General features: G+C 38.2%; 1 protein-coding gene across 1 annotated transcript in view; it reads left to right on the top strand.

Annotated features, from left to right (window-relative positions):
* Nucleotides 1–1,728: 1,728 nt before the first annotated feature.
* LOC102266028 (ankyrin repeat domain-containing protein 26) overlaps nt 1,729–20,275 on the top strand; it is a 23,858-nt gene continuing 5,311 nt past the window's right edge. Inside the window, exons 1-6 of the mRNA XM_070382046.1 lie at nt 1,729–1,854; nt 2,156–2,217; nt 3,412–3,505; nt 6,772–6,800; nt 6,895–6,967; nt 17,274–17,356. Coding sequence (XP_070238147.1) covers nt 2,158–2,217; nt 3,412–3,505; nt 6,772–6,800; nt 6,895–6,967; nt 17,274–17,356 — 339 coding nt within the window. The 5' untranslated portion in view covers nt 1,729–1,854; nt 2,156–2,157. The remainder of the gene's footprint in view (nt 1,855–2,155; nt 2,218–3,411; nt 3,506–6,771; nt 6,801–6,894; nt 6,968–17,273; nt 17,357–20,275) is intronic.

Here is a 20,275-nt window from a genome sequence, read left to right as displayed (position 1 = left end):
GGCTCCAGTTTCATCCACCTCATTAGAACTGATTCAAATGTATTCTTTTTAATGGCTGAGTAATACTCCATTGTGTATATGTACCACTGCTTTCTTATCCATTCATCTGCTGATGGACATCTAGGTTGCTTCCCTGTCCTGGCTATTATAAACAGTGCTGCGATGAACATTGGGGTACACGTGTCTCTTTCCCTTCTGGTTTCCTCAGTGTGTATGCCCAGCAGTGGGATTGCTGGATCATAAGGCAGTTCTATTTCCAGTTTTGTAAGGAATCTCCACACTGTTCTCCATAGTGGCTGTACTAGTTTGCATTCCCACCAACAGTGTAAGAGGGTTCCCTTTTCTCCACACCCTTTCCCGCATTTATTATTTGTAGACTTTTGGATCGCAGCCATTCTGACTGGTGTGAAATGGTACCTCATAGTGGTTTTGATTTGCATTTCTCTGATAATGAGTGATGTTGAGCTGGGAAATCTGGTCAACCACTTGTGAAAGAATGAAACTAGACCGCTTTCTAACACCATACACAAAAATAAACTCAAAATGGATTAAAGATCTAAACGTAAGACCAGAAACTATAAAACTCCTAGAGGAGAACATAGGCAAAACACTCTCCGACATACATCACAGCAGGATCCTCTATGACCCACCTCCCAGATATTGGAAATAAAAGCAAAAATAAACAAATGGGACCTAATTAAACTTAAAAGCTTCTGCACATCAAAGGAAACTATTAGCAAGGTGAAAAGACAGCCTTCAGAATGGGAGAAAATAATAGCAAATGAAGCAACCGACAAACAACTAATCTCAAAAATATACAAGCAACTCCTACAGCTCAACTCCAGAAAAATAAACGACCCAATCAAAAAATGGGCCAAAGAACTAAATAGACATTTCTCCAAAGAAGAAGAATTGATGCTTTTGAGCTGTGGTGTTGGAGGAGACTCTTGAGAGTCCCTTGAACTGCAAGGAGATCCAACCAGTCCATTCTGAAGGAGATCAGCCCTGGGATTTCTTTGGAAGGAATGATGCTAAAGCTGAAACTCCAGTACTTTGGCCACCTCATGTGAAGAGTTGACTCGTTGGAAAAGACTCTGATGCTGGGAGGGATTGGGGGCAGGAGGAGAAGGTGACGACAGAGGATGAGATTGCTGGATGGCATCACTGCCTTTACTTGTGTAGTAGATTCCTGTCACGTGAAGAAAGAAGATGACACTTGCTTTCTGCCATTTGATCCTGGTCCTTCCGTTTGTCTCTCTGTAGGGTTCCCAGTAACTGTGCTCTATTTTTCCACATGACTTATTCACACTGTTTCACACCGTGTCCTTTTCTTGGGCTGCCCTTTCCAGAATCCCCCTCACACCCTGACTCTGTACTCTGTCTTCTGAGACACAGCCCTTTGTCACAGCGTGCCTTGAGCTTCACAGGCTCACCTGCCTCCTCTCTCCTTTGTGCCCTTCCTGTGCTCTGTCCGCTTCAGTTGCAGAGCTGTTGAAAAGCTGATACTTTTCTGCCCTCTTGTTTGTTTTCATGTGGCTCTGCCTTGCCTAGAACACAGAACAGAATTGCTCTTTTCTTTACATTTCTAACTTCTCCGAGGACAGTGTCTATGATTTCTTAGACAACAGTGAATGTTTATCATCTTACTGATTGACTGAATGACCAAATAAATGAATATGTTTTCTGAAGTTGGGTTTTTGTTTTATTTTGTCTTGTTTTTATAGGAAGGAGCCACAAAGCCAGAGATTGTAGACAAAGAAAGTGATACAGATATTATTGAAAGGGCTCCACAAGAGCAAATAAATCATGACCATTTGAGTTCTGTTGATGGAACACACAAAAATAATAGAAGTGGTAAGTTAGTGAATGTCTGTGGATTTTTTTCTATGCTTAAAAGCTCAAATAAAAACCTTTAAAGTGCATAGATGCAAATATGGCATCCATTTCTTTGTAAGTGTGTTTCTTTTGCTCTCTTTCTTCAGAAGTGTCCCAAGTACTACCAGCTTTTTCTTCCTGAAAATGCTTCAACCCTCTGAAATTCTTTTCCACTAGTTCATTTTATTGAACTATTTGTGGATAGAGATAGACATATATGTATTAAAATTCATAGTAGATAAATGTTCTCATTAATGTATCTGTGATCTCCATTTTACAGATATGACGTCAGCCTTAGGTTTGGGAGAAGAGGAAGATATAGAATCACCTTGGGATTCTGAGGTACTGTCTTCTGTTATTATTTTGAAATGTAAACAACCGAGTGATGTAAAAACATAAAATCAGAAGATGCTGTGACTTTCTCACCTTTGCATTTGCCCATCAAAATTTTTTTATTTTTAATCTGATTTTAATCTTTATTTTTAATTATTGATTTTTAATCAATAAGATAATTCTGTGCTAAATACTACCACATAGTACACTTTAGCTAATTTTCAAGGTTTACCTAATGAAATCAGTGTAATATGGAAATCAAGGCTTAGAAGTCATAAGGAATCTCTTTGTGTTCTGAAGTTACATTTATCTAAAAATGGAAACATTGTTCCAGGTGAGTCTATGATCAAATGTTCCTTTCTTTCTTTCTTCCTCTCTTCCTTTCTTCCTTCAATTTTTATTGGAGTACAGTTGATTTACAATACTGTGTTAGGTTCAGTGTGCAGCAAAGTGAATCAGTTATCTATCTCTCTCTATATATCACCTCTTTTTTAGATTCTTTTCCTATATGGGCCATTACAGAATACTGAGTGGAGTTCCCTGTGCTGTACAGTAGGTTCTTACTAGTTCTCTGTTTTATACACTGTAGTGTGTAGTGTGTTTGTGTCATCCCCAATCTCCCAAACAAATGTATGTTTCTTTGGTACATGTGCCTGTGTAAAACTGCTAGAGAGGGCCAGAGAGAAATGGGTTGAATTGTGGTTTTTTACCACGTCAACATTGAAAAGATAGTGCTTGAAACTTGAAAGTATTATTATGTTTGGATTGTCAAGTTAATCTGCAAGGAACATTTCAAGAGAAGCAAAAGCATAGGGAATAGTAAGAAATATGTGGTATAATAACAGCAGTTAGCTTTGCTTTGTGATGTTTTAGTAAGTACAAACCATTTTGGATAGTTTAACCAGCAAGCTCAGAGAACCTTTATGGCAGCTGTACTTGAAGTAACATGAAGTAGCAGTGTTCTGTTTGAAGGTGGCAGCTATGGAAGGAGATGAGAAGGGCCTGATCTCTAAGGTGCAGGTAGCCACTGCCTGGTGATACAGCACTGTGTTTGAAGTCAACATCCTGAATCTGTCACTTAGCAGCTGTGGATCTTGGCAAACCTGTCTTAACTGGGTTAAATGTAGGCAGTTTTTAAAAGTAGGATATTTTCTTCAAAAGGAATTAGGAAATCTTCATGCAACTCAATATTAATTTTAACAGAGTATCTCTGAGAGCCTTCCACAAAAGTATGTGGATCTTTTATCTGGAGCTGCTGGTCAAAGAGGAAAAAATATGTTAAATGGACAAGTGGAAGGTAAGAACTATATTTTATAGAAAAGTCATTTGACAGAATGTTGATTTAAAATGGAAATGCTGATATATTCTAATAGGCAAAGAAAATCACCTGTCAGATGTGTAGTGAGATAAAAGACGAGAAAAGGAGGGAAATAGTGTATCTTGTCAGGTGTCAGCCACAGATTATATTGAGAATCCAGTTTAAGGAGCTAAATTATTTAGCTCCTGGACTTCCTTGGTTGTCCAGTGGTTAGGACTCTGTGCAGTTAAGAGTCTCCAATGCAGGGGTGCTGGTTTGATCCCTACTCAGGGAACTAAGATTCCATTTGACACATGGGACAAAAAAAAAAAAAAAAAATTCTGTTTCAAGATACTCTATGACCTAAGGAAGGTTGAAAAACAAGAGGAAAGAGGGAATGAAGGATTAGAGGTAGAGGGTATAGGGAGGAAATGAAGGAAAGGAAGCACAGGTCTGTGGGGAAGGTGGCAATAAGTAAGATAACGCTTTAGAAAAAGGGAGAGTATTTGATATGGACGATGCATTTGAAGTGAGCTTCCAGCACCAAAACGTGTCAGAGAAGAACAGCAAAGCTTTCCCCTCTTCCTGTCTTCCTCACTGTTAGGAAGGCATTCAGGATTGTGGTCCCTAGGTGTGCAGAGCGGTGTGTCATCCTCTGTGGTGGAGCGTGGGCATAGGTGCTCAGCTGTAATGTGTGCAAATTGGTGTCATACGAAATGTTGCTGCTTTATAGGATGGTGTCACATAGGCCAACAAAAGAGAACTAGAAAGAAGGAGCAAGCAGGGGGCATGATAGGGAGATCAAGTAACCTACAGCTTGATAGAGAGTCCACTGGAAAGTTTCCAACTTGTAATGCAGTTTCACTTTGGGGGAGTGTTAGAGTGAGGAAGTTGAGGCTAAGATTTCAGGAGAATAAATTAAGTTGAAGTAATGTAGAAGCAGACTCAGTATAGACCAGAGTTTCTCAGATTTTAACTAGTAGCCTGGGGACCTTCTGTGAAGTGCACATACTGAGCAGAAAGTCTGAGAATCTGTGTTTCTAACAAGCTCTCTGAGTAGCAAGGGTGTAGCCTTACATTTAGAGAAATTTGGAAGTAGAGTTTTGGAGAGTTCAGGACATAACAGGATCAAGGAAAAGCATTATTTTGTTTTTCTTTCTAAACGTGTCTATATCCAGAGGGAAGAAAGAGTTGAAATAGCAATTACAGGTGTAAGATACCATTGCTAAGCAAAGAGGGAAAAAGAAGTGGTGGGGATGATCCATAGAAAGAATGTAAAGGGGGAAGAATTAAGACCACAGATCCAGAGATTACCCTTTATAGAGGAAAGAATTTAGTGAAAGGATGGAGGGAAGAAAGCAAGGCCTTAGGGAGGTGAGTTGGGAGTTGAGGAAACTTGAAGAAACTCCTAGATGGCTTCAGTTTATTTGCAATGAGAAGAGAGAAGATCACTGTTGCTCCAGAGAATACTGGAGGTGGGAGGGGGTGCTAGAAGTGGAGGAAACTCCAGCCACTCCAAATACCTATCAGGCATCAAAGATATATGTTGTATCGGTATTTGTTATTCAAATTGGATTAATGTGAATATGGGGGTGTTGACTTTTTTTGAAAGTTGTTTCACAGAAATCCTTTGAAGCAGTAACATGGTGTACCAAACCAAACTAAGTTTTGAAACAAAACAGATTAATAGGGTTCCTTCCCTAAATGCTAGAATTGTTATTTTTGGTAAGTACTACACTGAAGTTGGCTTAAAGCTCAACATTCAGAAAACGAAGATCATGGCATCCGGTCCCACCACTTCATGGGAAATAGATGGGGGAACAGTGGAAACAGTGTCAGACTTTATTTTTCTGGGCTCCAAAATCACTACAGATGGTGACTGCAGCCATGAAATTAAAAGATGCTTACTCCTTGGAAGGAAAGTTATGACCAACCTGGATTGCATATTCAAAAGCAGAGACATTACTTTGCCAACAAAGGTCCGTCTAGTCAAGGCTATGGTTTTTCCTGTGGTCATGTATATGGATGTGAGAGTTGGACTGTGAAGAAGGCTGAGCGCCAAAGAATTGATGCTCTTGAACTGTGGTGTTGGAGAAGACTCTTGAGAGTCCCTTGGACTGCAAGGAGATCCAACCAGTCCATTCTGAAGGAGATCAGCCTTGGGATTTCTTTGGAAGGAATGATGCTAAAGCTGAAACTCCAGTACTTTGGGCCACCTCATGCGAAGTTTTTGGAAAAAATGCTGGGAGGGATTGGGGGCAAGGAGAAGGGGATGACAGAGGATGAGATGGCTGGATGGCATCACTGACTCGATGGACGTGAGTCTGAGTGAACTCCGGGAGTTGGTGATGGACAGGGAGGCCTGGCGTGCTGCGATTCATGGGGTTGCAAAGAGTCAGACACGGCTGAGTGACTGATCTGATCTTATCTGACACTGATTTTGAAACATGCAAGGTTTTTAATATCTAATAATTGTGTGACAGTTAAATTTATTATTTCCTTTTTGATAATTGTATTTCAATATTGAGAACTTATATACATTATTTTCTAAATGTGTCTTATATACCTTCTTGCATGATTGGATCAAGAAACTTTAAGATGGCTAAACTAGAGGAGCCAAGACATGTAGGCATACCAGTAGCCCACATGGGTATGAAAAAAAGTGAATATTTTTATGAACCATTATTCTACAAGTGTGTATCCCAGCTAATCAGTTCATTACTCTTTCTCTGATGAGAAATGAATTATGCATTCAGTTGAACTGTCATCCCAGCTGTGCACTTCTTAAATGACTGGACAGATTGAAGAACATGATAAATACTTGTAGTATAATGGTGGAAATGATACTGCTGTATTGCATTCAAGATAATGCTGTTGCATTTTCCCATCTACTTTCACATTTATCTTCTTGGGGTCATGATTTATTCCTCTGATTAACATCACTTTTCTCATCAGTCGGCATGTTCACATTGGTCTGTGTCCACTTTAATATTTTATAAAGTCATTGAAAATGTAATGTTACTTTTGAAATCTTAACTGCATGTTTTGTTAAACCTTTATTTCTATTTTTTCTTCACTCTCTATAGTGGATTCGTAGTCTGTCTTGCTGGTGTCCTAACATCCCCCTGAAAACAAGACACTAAAACCAAATGTATTCACTGCCAAGGCTGAGCATAAGGATTTCTGCTCAGTACTAATTCTGCATGAATGTAGAACTGGCTTTCATATTTACATGTAATTAACTCTATGTCCCTTTTGCCTTTTAGATTCTCCTGAGAAATATCCTAACGTGAAGGTAAAATCGTTTATGTTTTTATCTTGAATTATGAACTGTGGATTGTATCAAAGGTACATTATTTATTAATCAACTTGTTTCCAAACCCATTCAGCCTGCAGTCTTAGTGAAAGATTCTGTTCCTAGTAAAACAGTCAGAATGAAGGATTTACAAACATCCACTTCAGGTAAATTTTGCAATACACACGTAACTCTGAAAAGAGGGACACTGAAGTATTTGAAATGCTCAGTCCTCATACTGCTAACTTTTTTTTTGCAAATTTAATTGAAGCATTTGACATACATAAGGCAAATGTTATTATTGGTATCCATGTTTTGAAAAAAAAGATAGGTACAAGCATAAGAACAAGAAATTTTTAAAATGTAAACTTGAACTCAATATGTTTCTGTATATGTTTTGATACCCTGAAGTTCTCAGTTTGCAATCTGTATACTTCTTAGGGATTCTCAGAAATTAATTATTAGATCCTAAGATTTTTCCAGTGTCCAAAAATGCTTATTTGAACTTTGACCTTTACCTAGAGTAAAGCTTCTCTTGCTAATATATCAGTTGTATTTCAGCTTATAATTATTTCATTTTAGTGTTGTTACACAGATGAATGTAGGCCAAACAGATGTTTTGTTTAGCAGACTTTGTGTGTGTGTTGTTTTTGTGGTATCTTTGATTATTAGAAGTAGGGGAAGTACTCATACTTTAATGACTTTTTGATAGACATAATCTTTTAAAACAGTGATTCTGAAAGTTTTGGCTTTAGGATCCTTTTATACTTCTAAAAATTATTGAGAATGCCATGGAACTTTTGTTTAAGTAGGTTGTATTTATTGATGTTCACTGTATTGGAAAACAAAGCTGAAAAACTTAAAATACAAGAACACAGAATCATAATGGCTAATTCCATTTGTCATTAGAGTTATAATATCACATATCGTGTCTCTGAAGAACTCCACTGTGCACTCAGAAGAGAATGAGAATGGAAGTAACATTTAGTGTTGTTGTGAAAATAGTTCTGACCTCTTGGACCCCCTGACCTGATGGTCTCTGAACTTCAGGGATTCTCAGGGCACACTTGAGAACCACAGTTTTAAACTGTTGAAGTGGTTAGATGTGAAATGATAAAGGGGACCTTGAGTTGGGGGTTTAAAGTTTCACTTTTACATTTCTTGCTTGTTTCTTTGACTTCTCTTAAGAAATTCAGACCTGACAGCTTTTTTTGTTTTTGAAGCAAACATTTTTGTGTTGTATTCATTCTTGCCTCATGGTGCTCTGTGCTCTTTGGATCCAGTGTGGTCCTCGACTTATCCTGTTTTCACGTGGAAACAATTAGTCACACACAAGCCTATCATTTCTTATATGTTTATGATGTTTATCCAAGGCTTAAAAAATGGGTTCTGAAGATATTGATACATTGAGAAAAGGCTGTCTCATTGTAATTAAAATTGGTGGTAGTGGTGTTCAGTCGCTAAATCGTGTCCATCTCTTTGTGACCCTATGGACTGTAGCACGCCAGGCCGCCCTGTCCCTCACCATCTCCCCGAGTTCGCCTAGTCATGTTCACTGAATCAGTGATGCTATTCAACCATCTCACCCTCTGCTGTCCCCTTCTCCTCCCCTCAATCTTTTCCAGCATTAGGGTCTTTTCCAGTGAGTTGGCTCTTCACATCAGGTGTCCAAAGTATTGGAGCTTCAGTTTCAGCATCAGTCCTTCCAGTGTGTATTCAGGGTTCATTTCCCTTAGGATTGACTGGTTTGATCTCTTTGCTCTCCAGGGACTCTCAAGAGTCTTCTGTAGCACCACAATTTGAAAGCATCATTTCTTTGGCACTCAGCCTTCTTTATGGTCCAACTCTCACATCCCTCTGTAACTACTGCAAAAACCATAGCTTTGACTGTACAGACCTTTGTCGGCAAAGTGATGTCTTTGCTTTTTAATACATTGTCTTGGTTTGTACCATTAATTAAGGTAGTACCATTCATTAAAAGTGTTTTTAAAACCATGGTCTCTAGAACACACAATATTGTCATGCATAATTAAATGTAAAATAAATGCCATACATTTTGTTAATAAAATATTTGTATGTTGAAGAAAAATAATTATTAATAAAGTTCTTATGGAATACAGAATATGTAGTAGAGATTGAGTGAATAAAAGTAAGTAATACTAGAAAATTAGCAAGTAGAAAAAATGAGACACTAGTTAACATCTCTTCATGAATGGCAGTGAAGTGTAAGATATAATAAGCTCTGAAGGACTAGTGAGTGAGGGGAGAGGAGGACATGGAACTGATTCTCTGAAGAAAGACTGTACAAGTTAGTTAGAGCAGTATTCTTACTGACATTCTAATAAATGGAAAGTGTTTTCAGATTTTTCAGATTCGATTCTCCTAGTTTGAGCCTCAGTAATGAGACTCACCAAAGAGCGGGGCATTTAAAAGCTGATCAGTGTCCACTGGCGTCACAGTCATGACCAAAAGTCAGTCAGCGTCCACAGAATTTGGACAGATGACTGTAATAGGTAAAAGATGACTATTGGAGTGGTGTTTCTGGGGAATTACACGCTCCATAGCTGTGCCGGTTTCAGCTGCCAGAAAACAGAAGAAGCAAACAAGGTAATGCAGAAGCCCGGGGCACTCAGCTGTGGGCCACCTGGGCACGGCCTAACCATTATTCTGACGGTTCCAAATTAGATTTTGTGGCAAAACCTACCTTGTGCTGACTCCTTTTATGCAACCAACAGCCAAGCAATACCTCTTAGCAAGGTGTTTGCATTCTCCCTCTGACCATAGTAATACAATAAATACAGCGAGAGGTAGGAGAAAGTAAGTTTGTTTAGCCTAGTATTTAGCATACACCTGAGAGTGGGTAGCAGGATTATATTTAGAACTCTGGGACTAGTTGGGAGACCTCAGTAGACATCTAGAGATTGCCTTCTCAAAATGTAACTTCATAGCAATGTTGAAGGAGTGCTGTATCATTTAAAAGCAGTACATAGAAATTCAATTCTGATTCTACTAGGATGCCCACTCTATTGAGTAACCATGTCTAATATGTGTTGTCCATAAAGACCAATTAATTTAGCACCTTTAATCAGTCATATGGTCAGAGCTATAGTAAGAAATCATATACTGTTTCTTTTTTTCACTCCTAGTTTTTTCTTTTCTATCCTCACCTATAGGGTTAACTTTGCATTTACAAAAGATTCTCAGTTATTTCCTAGAATAGTGACTACAAGCTATAAACTCAAAGTGTTTTTTTTTTCTTTTAATCTATAGAAGTGACTTGTTTGCCCTTGTTTGTCCATTAGCTTGGTATGTCCACGAAACACAAATTCAGATAAAACCTATCCAGTCCCTTCAACAGAGGAAGATGGGAAATAGGAAAACTACAAAATAAATAGAAGCGACTTCAGACCGTTCATGTAGATCATTTGTCATCTCAGTCGATACCTTTTAGAAAGTAACCAGCAGAGTCTACTCCTTCAGGGCCCCTGGATTTGTACATTTATTCACTTCATAATGATTTATTCTATACTGGACTCAGAACATTTTATATCCTAAGTATTTCTGGAAACGCTCCCCCAGTTCAGGCCTGCATCACCTTTGTTTCCTTCCATTAATAATGCCTTCAGATTCATCTCCCTCCATGTATTTGTATGCCCTTCAAATCCATTCCTCTTGTAGCATTTAGAGTCACCTCTCTCAAAAGCAAGTGTGACTGTGAACCACTCTTCAAATCACATTAATGTCCAGGCATCATAAAGTGACACGTGAGGCTTTCATAATCTGACTTCTGCCTGACTCTTCATCTCTCCCCCTTTCTGTCTTTTGCTATGGAATTCTGAATTGCTGGTGATGCCCTCCTGACCTGTCTCTGTACTTTCAACAGATATTTACCCTGTTGTGTGTGTGCTTCTCTCCCCGTCTTGTTACAGCCTTGCATGCCTTCCCTCTCCTTCCCTTGGACTGTGTAAGTCTCTCAGGGATTATCTCCAGACATGTTTTATCTACATTTTTCTTTAAACTCCAGTGTCTAGTACAGAGCAGAAAGCTGATAAATAATTATTGAATAAAATAAATAAGGACTAAAAAGTGATTTTTAAGAGCTTGTCCTGTGCAGTTTAGGAGCCAAGAAGATAGACATGTGAAAAAATAATTTACAATTCAGGTGATGAAGATACACTAGAAAAATCTATAAAGTACTAAGGTAGCTACAAGGAAAGGGATACCTGTTTATCTGAGGAAAGATAGCTGTAATCAAGGACAACTTCACAAAACAGGTTGAGTCTTAAAAGATGAAAAGTTATTTGTCAGGAAGAGTACAGGGTAGCATTTCAGATTAAGGAATTGATAAAAGCATAAAAAGTAAGAGGAATTTTGTAAACCATGAATAATGTTGCAGTTGAAGCTTGGCATGTTGTTAAAAAGGTACTGTTATGAAGTAGAGAAGAGAATGTATTGTGACTTTATATGTCTGTCCTGTATTTTGAAATTTCGTTTGGTTTCTGATTGTTTTATTCATTGATGTTTGGATGATTTTGTGAATGAATCTTTGAGCTGTTTGTGTACCTGTATCCTGGTGACATCTGGTATTTTCCAAATTGTTTGTTGAAACACCCACCAACAGTGTAAGAGGGTTCCCCCTTTTCTCCACACCCTCTCCAGCATTTATTATTTGTAGACTTTTGGATCTATTTAGCCATTCTGACTGGTGTGAAATGGTACCTCATAGTGGTTTTGATTTGCATTTCTCTGATAAAGAGTGATGTTGAACATCTTTTCAAGTGTTTGTTAGCCATCTGTATGTCTTCTTTGGAGAAATGTCTATTTAGATCTTTGGCCCATTTTTTGATTGGGTCATTTATTTTTCTGGAGTTGAGCTGTAGGAGTTGCTTGTATAATTTTGAGATTAGTTGTTTGTCGGTTGCTTCATTTGCTATTATTTTCTCCCATTCTGAAGGCTGTCTTTTCACCTTGCTAATAGTTTCCTTTGATGTGCAGAAGCTTTTAAGTTTAATTAGGTCCCATTTGTTTATTTTTGCTTTTATTTTCAATATTCTGGGAGGTGGGTCATAGAGGATCCTGCTGTGATGTATGTCAGAGAGTGTTTTGCCTATGTTCTCCTCTAGGAGTTTTATAGTTTCTGGTCTTATGTTGAGATCTTTAATCCATTTTGAGTTTATTTTTGTATATGGTGTTAGAAAGTGTTCTAGTTTCATTCTTTTACAAGTGGTTGACCAGATTTCCCAGCACCACTTGTTAAAGAGATTGTCTTTAATCCACTGTATATTCTTGCCTCCTTTGTCAAAGATAAGGTGTCCATATGTGCGTGGATTTATCTCTGGGCTTTCTATTTTGTTCCATTGATCTATATTTCTGTCTTTGTGCCAGTACCATACTGTCTTGATAACTGTGGCTTTGTAGTAGAGCCTGAAGTCAGGTAGGTTGATTCCTCCAGTTCCATTTTTCTTTCTCAAGATCGCTTTGGCTATTCAAGGTTTTTTGTATTTCCATACAAATTGTGAAATTATTTGTTCTAGCTCTGTGAAGAATACTGTTGGTAGCTTGATAGGGATTGCATTGAATCTATAAATTGCTTTGGGTAGTATACTCATTTTCACTATATTGATTCTTCCAATCCATGAACATGGTATATTTCTCCATCTATTAGTGTCCTCTTTGATTTCTTTCACCAGTGTTTTATAGTTTTCTATATATAGGTCTTTAGTTTCTTTAGGTAGATATATTCCTAAGTATTTTATTCTTTCCCGTTGCAATGGTGAATGGAATTGTTTCCTTAATTTCTCTTTCTGTTTTCTCATTATTAGTGTATAGGAATGCAAGGGATTTCTGTGTGTTGATTTTATATCCTGCAACTTTACTATAATCATTGATTAGTTCTAGTAATTTTCTGGTGGAGTCTTTAGGGTTTTCTATGTAGAGGATCATGTCATCTGCAAATAGTGAGAGTTTTACTTCTTTTCCAATTTGATTCCTTTTATTTCTTTTTCTGCTCTGATTGCTGTAGCCAAAACTTCCAAAACTATGTTGAATAGTAATGGTGAAAGTGGGCACCCTTGTTTTGTTCCTGACTTTAGAGGAAATGCTTTCAATTTTTCACCATTGAGGATAATGTTTGCTGTGGGTTTGTCATATATAGCTTTTATTATGTTGAGGTATGTTCCTTCTATTCCTGCTTTCTGGAGAGTTTTATCAGAAATGGGTGTTGAATTTTGTCAAAGGCTTTCTCTGCATCTATTGAGATAATCATATGGTTTTTGTTTTTCAATTTGTTAATGTGGTGTATTACATTGATTGATTTGCGGATATTGAAGAATCCTTGCATCCCTGGGATAAAGCCCACTTGGTCATGGTGTATGATCTTTTTAATGTGTTGTTGGATTCTGATTGCTAGAATTTTGTTTAGGATTTTTGCATCTATGTTCATCAGTGATATTGGCCTATAGTTTTCTTTTTTTGTGGCATCTTTGTCAGGTTTTGGTATTAGGGTGATGGTGGCCTCATAAAATGAGTTTGGAAGTTTACCTTCCTCTGCAATTTTCTGGAAGAGTTTGAGCAGGATAGGTGTCAGCTCTTCTCTAAATTTTTGGTAGAATTCAGCTGTGAAGCCGTCTGGACCTGGGCTTTTGTTTGCTGGAAGATTTTTGATTACAGTTTCAATTTCCATGCTTGTGATGGGTCTGTTAAGGTTTTCTATTTCTTCCTGGTCGAGTTTTGGAAAGTTGTACTTTTCTAAGAATTTGTCCATTTCTTCCTCGTTGTCCATTTTATTGGCATATAATTGTTGATAATAGTCTCTTATGATCCTTTGTATTTCTATATTGTCTGTTGTGATCTCTCCACTGTCATTTCTAATTTTATTGATTTGATTTTTCTCCCTTTGTTTCTTGATGAGTCTGGCTAATGGTTTGTCAATTTTATTTATCCTTTCAAAGAACCAGCTTTTGGCTTTGTTGATTTTTCCTATGGTCTCTTTTGTTTCTTTTGCATTTATTTCTGCTCTAATTTTTAAGATTTCTTTCCTTCTACTAACCCTGGGGTTCTTCATTTCTTCCTTTTCTAGTTGTTTGAGGTGTAGAGTTAGGTTATTTATTTGACTTTTTTCTTGTTTCTTGAGGTGTGCCTGTATTGCTATGAACTTTCCCCTTAGGACTGCTTTTACTGTGTCCCACAGGTTTTGGGTTGTTGTGTTTTCATTTTCATTCGTTTCTATGCAAATTTTGATTTCTTTTTGATTTCTTCTGTGATTTGTTGGTTATTCAGCAGCGTGTTGTTCAGCCTCCATATGTTGGAATTTTTAATAGTTTTTCTCCTGTAATTGAGATCTAATCTTACTGCATTGTGGTCAGAAAAGATGCTTGGAATGATTTCTATTTTTTGAATTTACCAAGGCTAGCTTTATGGCCCAGGATGTGATCTATCCTGGAGAAGGTTCCATGTGCGCTTGAGAAAAAGGTGAAATTCATTGTTTTGGGATGAAATGTCCTATAGATATCAATTAGGTCTAACTGGTCTATTGTATCGTTTAAAGTTTGTGTTTCCTTATTAATTTTCTGTTTAGTTGATCTATCCTTAGGTGTGAGTGGGGTATTAAAGTCTCCCACTATTATTGTGTTATTGTTAATTTCTCCTTTCATACTTGTTAGCATTTGTCTTACATACTGCGGTGCTCCCGTGTTGGGTGCATATATATTTATAATTGTTATATCTTCTTCTTGGATTGATCCTTTGATCATTATGTAGTGACCTTCTTTGTCTCTTTTCACAGCCTTTGTTTTAAAGTCTATTTTATCTGATATGAGTATTGCTACTCCTGCTTTCTTTTGGTCCCTATTTGCATGGAAAATCTTTTCCAGCCCTTCACTTTCAGTCTGTATGTGTCCCCTGTTTTGAGGTGGGTCTCCTGTAGACAACATATGTAGGGTCTTGTTTTTGTATCCATTCAGCCAGTCTTTGTCTTTTGGTTGGGGCATTCAACCCATTTACGTTTAAGGTAATTACTGATAAGTATGATCCCGTTGCCATTTACTTTATTGTTTGGGGTTGAATTTATACACCATTTTTGTGTTTCCTGTCTAGAGAATATCCTTTAGTATTTGTTGTAGAGCTGGTTTGGTGGTGCAGAATTCTCTCAGCTTTTGCTTATCTGAGAAGCTTTTGATTTCTCCTTCATACTTGAATGAAATCCTTGCTGGGTACAATAATCTGGGCTGTAGGTTATTTTCTTTCATCATTTTAAGTATGTCTTGCCATTCCCTCCTGGCTTGAAGAGTTTCTATTGAAAGATCAGCTGTTATCCTTATGGGAATTCCCTTGTGTGTTATTTGTTGTTTTTCCCTTGCTGCTTTTAATATTTGTTCTTTGTGTTTGATCTTTGTTAATTTGAGTAATATGTGTCTTGGGGTGTTTCACTTGGGTTTATCCTGTTTGGGATTCTCTGGGTTTCTTGGACTTGGGTGATTATTTCCTTCCCCAGTTTAGGGAAGTTTTCAACTATTATCTCCTCAAGTATTTTCTCATGGTCTTTCTTTTTGTCTTCTTCTTCTGGAACCCTATGATTCGAATGTTGTAGCGTTTAATATTGTCCTGGAGGTCTCTGAGATTGTCCTCATTTCTTTTAATTCGTTTTTCTTTTATTCTCTCTGATTCATTTATTTCTACCATTCTATCTTCTAATTCACTAATCCTATCTTCTGCCTCTGTTATTCTACTATTTGTTGCCTCCAGAGTGTTTTTAATTTCATTTATTGCATTATTCATTGTATATTGACTCTTTTTATTTCTTCTAGGTCCTTGTTAAACCTTTCTTGCATCTTCTCAATCCTTGTCTCCAAGCTATTTATCTGTGATTCCATTTTAATTTCTAGATTTTGGATCAATTTCACTATCATTATTCGAATTCTTTATCAGGTAGATTCCCTATCTCTTCCTCTTTTGTTTGGTTTGGTGGGCATTTATCCTGTTCCTTTATGTGCTGGCTATTCCTCTGTCTCTTCATCTTGTTTAAATTGCTGAGTATGGGGTGTCCTTTCTGTATTCTGGCAGTTTGTGGAGTTCTCTTTATTGTGGCTATTCCTCACTGTGTGTGGGTTTGTACAGGTGGCTTGTCAGGGTTTCCTGGTTAGGAAGCTTGTGTCAGTGTTCTGATGGGTGGAACTGTATTTCTTCTCTTTGTTCAGTCGCGCTGTGGGGAGGGAGGGAGGATGCTGCAAGCAAATAACACTGGCGCGGCGCTCGCAGTGCCTCAGCCACACTGGGTCTGCCCCGCTCACTGCGCGCGTGTAGCCTCCCTGCCCACACTGCTCGGGCTCTAGGTTGTTCCGCGGGAACAATCCGAGGCTGGCCCTGGGTTGCATGTACCTCCCAGGTCCAAGCCGCTCAGGTTCAGGCACTCGGATAGTCCTCAGAGGCGCAGACTCAGTTGGGCCTGAGTATTGTGCTCTTCCCAGGTCCGAGCAGCTCAAGTGATGAGGTGTGTTGGCGGCGCCAATGCTGCGACTTATCGCCTCCCGCCACTCGGTTATCTGGGCGCAAAACCGGCGCACCTTCTTAGGCAGATGTTAACCGTCCAGACCCCAAGAAGTTTTAGTTAGCAAAAAGCCTGCTTACAGTTTTATAGATAATGTCTCTCTGGGGCTGCGATTGCCCCCTTCCGGCTCTGGCTGCCTATCACGGGGGAAGGTCTGCAGCCGGCTATCTCTGTTCAATTCTTTGTTCCGTGCGCTGGCCTGGAGGTCTTAGGTTGGGGCTGGCTTTTCGCGTAGTAGATATCCCACAGTCTGGTTTGTTAGCCCAAATTATTTCGCTCAGATAGTGCTCAGGTATTCAGGCCAGATTCTTACTCTAAGCGATGCAGCCCGCGCTGCCGCCCCTGCCCAGCCCCCACTTGTTAATGGCGCCTGCAGGCGTCTGCGCTGCTTCTCCACTGGGGAGTTACCGTAGGACTCGCAATCTTCGAGTTTTAATTGTTTATTTATTTTTTCTTCCTGTTATGTTGCCCTCTGTGCTTCCAAAGCTCGGCACAGATTCGGCAGTGAGAAGGTTTCCTGGTGTTTGGAAACTTCTCTCTTTTTAAGACTCCCTTCCCGGGACGGAGCTCCGTCCCTCCCTCTTTTGTCTCTTTTTTGTCTTTATATTTTTTCCTACCTCCTTTGAAGAGTTGGATTGCTTTTCTGGGTGCCTGATGTCCTCTGCCGGCATTCAGAAGTTGTTTTGTGGAATTTACTCGACGTTTAAATGCTCTTTTGATGAATTTGTGGGGGAGAAAGTGTTCTCCCTGTCCTACTCCTCCGCCATCTTCTTGTTTGCCTTTCGAAGTATTTCTTAAAGAAGTAAATATTCAGCTGAAGATTAAGCTTGACTTAAGATGTCATTTGATACAGTGTTTTAAATCTATGTTTTAAATAAAGATTATGTCTTTTATCTAAATATTCTAAGTAATTTTAACTAAACATACAGATTTGTCAGCAGAACTAGACTTAGAAATGACATCAGAGGAAGAAAAGGAAAAACCTGTTGGAGATGAAAACAACCATTCCCAGGTATGTAAAAATGTAAATTTAAATTTCTGGTTTAATACTATTTTCTATGCTTCAACAGCATAATACAGTGTGTAACAAAGGTCATGACAAATAAAATTACCTTTCAAAATTTAATCAATAGATAATAATTTAATAGTTTTTATAACACCTTAATTATAAAATTTCAAATATTGTTAGAATCTGTTATATTTATAGTTTGTTTTTGGAATTGAGGGAAAAAAATTTCCTGACTCTTGTTTACTTCTTCCATTTTTATAACTTCATTACATGATTATGAAGGTGACATCAAATACTGAATTGTAAGAGTAAACAGTTGAAATTATGAACAATATGACAATGATGATCCCGGACCTAGATACGTGTAGAGAGAAATCATTCTCAGTGGTTCAAGGTTTTCCATTGAAATTACCAGTCAGTGACGCCAAGATGAAAGATTCATTCTGTCTGTGATCTCGGCGTAATTGATTAGGCATGTACATTCAGGGAGAGAGTGGGGTCATAGAATCAACCCAGTTACCTATTAAGAGAATCAAGCTTCCAGATTGGACCTTTGTTGTTAGGGCACAAATAATAACTTTCTAATTTATCTCATTTTGGGGTGATAAATCAGTAAATATTACTAAAAATGCTTTATCCACTTTCATTGGTAGATATTAGAATATAATATAACTGAATGTAGGGGCTTCCTTGGTAGCTCAGCTGGTAAAGAATCCACCTGCAAAGCAGGAGACCCCAGTTCATTTCCTGAGTCAGGAAATTCCCCTGGAGAAGGGTTCGGCTACCCACTTCAGTATTGTTGGGCTTCCCTGGTGGCTCAGATGGTAAGGAATCCACCTGTAATGTGCGAGACCTAGGTTTAATCCCTGGGTTGGGAAGATCCCCTGGAGGAGGGCGTGGCAACCTACTCCAGGATTCTTGCCTGGAGAATCCCCATGGACAGAGGAGCCTGGTGGGCTAAAGTCCTTAGGGATGGAAAGAATCAGACATGACTGAGCATACACATAAGTGAATGTAAGCAGGTAATATGTGTTGATGAATAACACTATCATAATGTATAATTTGCATTAAAATTTAGGGATTTGTTCCTCTTTCTGATTGTTGTTAATTTGATTTTGGCTCCTAGTAATATAAAGTTTGTCTGTTTTGCATGTATTAGTCCTTAAAAAAAATCTTACAAATGTGCTATAGGGATTCCCTATTTAAGATTTAGTGAGGTGAAATATTTTTAAGTGAGGAAGCCTTTATAACATTAAAAATTATCTAATTAATTTTTGGTAGATTTAACATATATGAATTAATTCAAACAGTGATAAAATTGGGTTTGTGAGTTCATGTTTTTCCCCTATTTTAGGCTAAGGCAAGTTATTTTTCACTTCTTCCTTGTGATCCAGTGATTTGTGAGTAGCTAAGCATAGATTAAGAAGTTTAAGAGTAAAATTTTAATAAATTTTAGATTTCCAACATGGACACCAGGATATTTTTAATGACAAATACATGTACTCCCTTTCCTTTATGTATTTAATAACAAATTTAATAACAATAAACATAAAATAAAAAATAGAATAAACAATACAAAACAAATTAAAAAAATTAATAACAAATACATGTACTCCCTTCCTTGTACATGTATAAGGCTTCCCTTGTGGCTCAGCTGGTAAAGAATTTGTCTGCAATGCAGGAGGCCTAGGCTTGACTCCTGGATTGGGAAGATCCCCTAGAGAAAGAAAGACTATCCACTCCAATATTCTGGCCTGGGGAACTCCACGGTCTGCATAGTCCATAGGGTTGTAAAGAGTCGGACACAACTGAGTGGCTTTCACTTTAACTTTCAGGTATACTCCCACATATTCTTTAATCATCACTTGAAGATGTTTCTTTTGAGACAGACTTTTCCATTATGTTGTTTACTAAAATGTAGTAAGTTTTGACACATGTGATTTTGTCACATAAGTAGTGTAAACTCCCATCCCCCGAAAATTAAGTGTTTATCTCCAAAGGAGAAAACTGAGTTTTGAGATGCTGTGAGATTTTTCTTCCTTCCAGTAATAGACTTTTAAATTTCTTTGTTTGCTTGTTTGCTTTTTTGTGTAAGAGGTGCCTTGACTGAGTTTTAACAACAGACAAAAATCTGTAGGTATTCTCCTTTAAAAGAAAAATGAGATCAGACCTATCCCCAGCTAAGGCATTAAATTACTTGGATAAAGTCACGCTTTTAACTTATCTGCTGCTGCTACTGCTGCTAAGTCACTTCAGTCATGTCCAACTTTGTGCGACCCCATAGACAGGAGCCCACCAGGCTCCCCCGTCCCTGGGATTCTCCAGGCAAGAACACTGGAGTGGGTTGCCATTTCCTTCTCCCATGCATGAAAGTGAAAAGTGAAAGTGAAGTCGCTCAGTCGTGTCTGACTCTTAGTGACCCCATGGACTGCAGCCTACCAGACTCCTCCATCCATGGGATTTTCCAGGCAAGAGCACTGGAGTGGGGTGCCATCGCCTTCTCCATTTAACTTACCTATTCATTTGATAAATTCATTTCGTAATTTATCAGATTCAAGTTACAGAATTTTATCATCTCTTTTGGTGCCGTAAAATGCTAGGGAATGCCACTTTCAAGGCTTTGAAGAAATTATTTAGTTTATCTTTGTGTATGATGTTTAGAAGGGTTCTCATCTCATTCTTTTACATGTAGCTGTCCAGTTTTCCCAGCACCATTTATTGAAGAGGCTGTCTTTGCCCCATTGTATATTTTTGCCTCCTTTGTCAAAAATAAGGTACCCATAGGTGCATGGGTTTATTTCTGGGCTTTCAGTCTTGTTCCATTGGTCTATATTTCTGTTTTTGTGCCAGTACCATACTTTCTTTATAACTGTAACTTTGTTGTATAATATGGTCAAGAAGGTTGATTTCTCCAGCTCAATT

Source organism: Bos mutus, chromosome 13, assembly GCF_027580195.1.
Source record: "Bos mutus isolate GX-2022 chromosome 13, NWIPB_WYAK_1.1, whole genome shotgun sequence".
Taxonomy (NCBI): Eukaryota; Metazoa; Chordata; class Mammalia; order Artiodactyla; family Bovidae; genus Bos; species Bos mutus.
The sequence above is the reverse complement of the archived record's forward strand: the minus strand, read 5'-3'. Positions and strand labels throughout refer to the sequence as shown.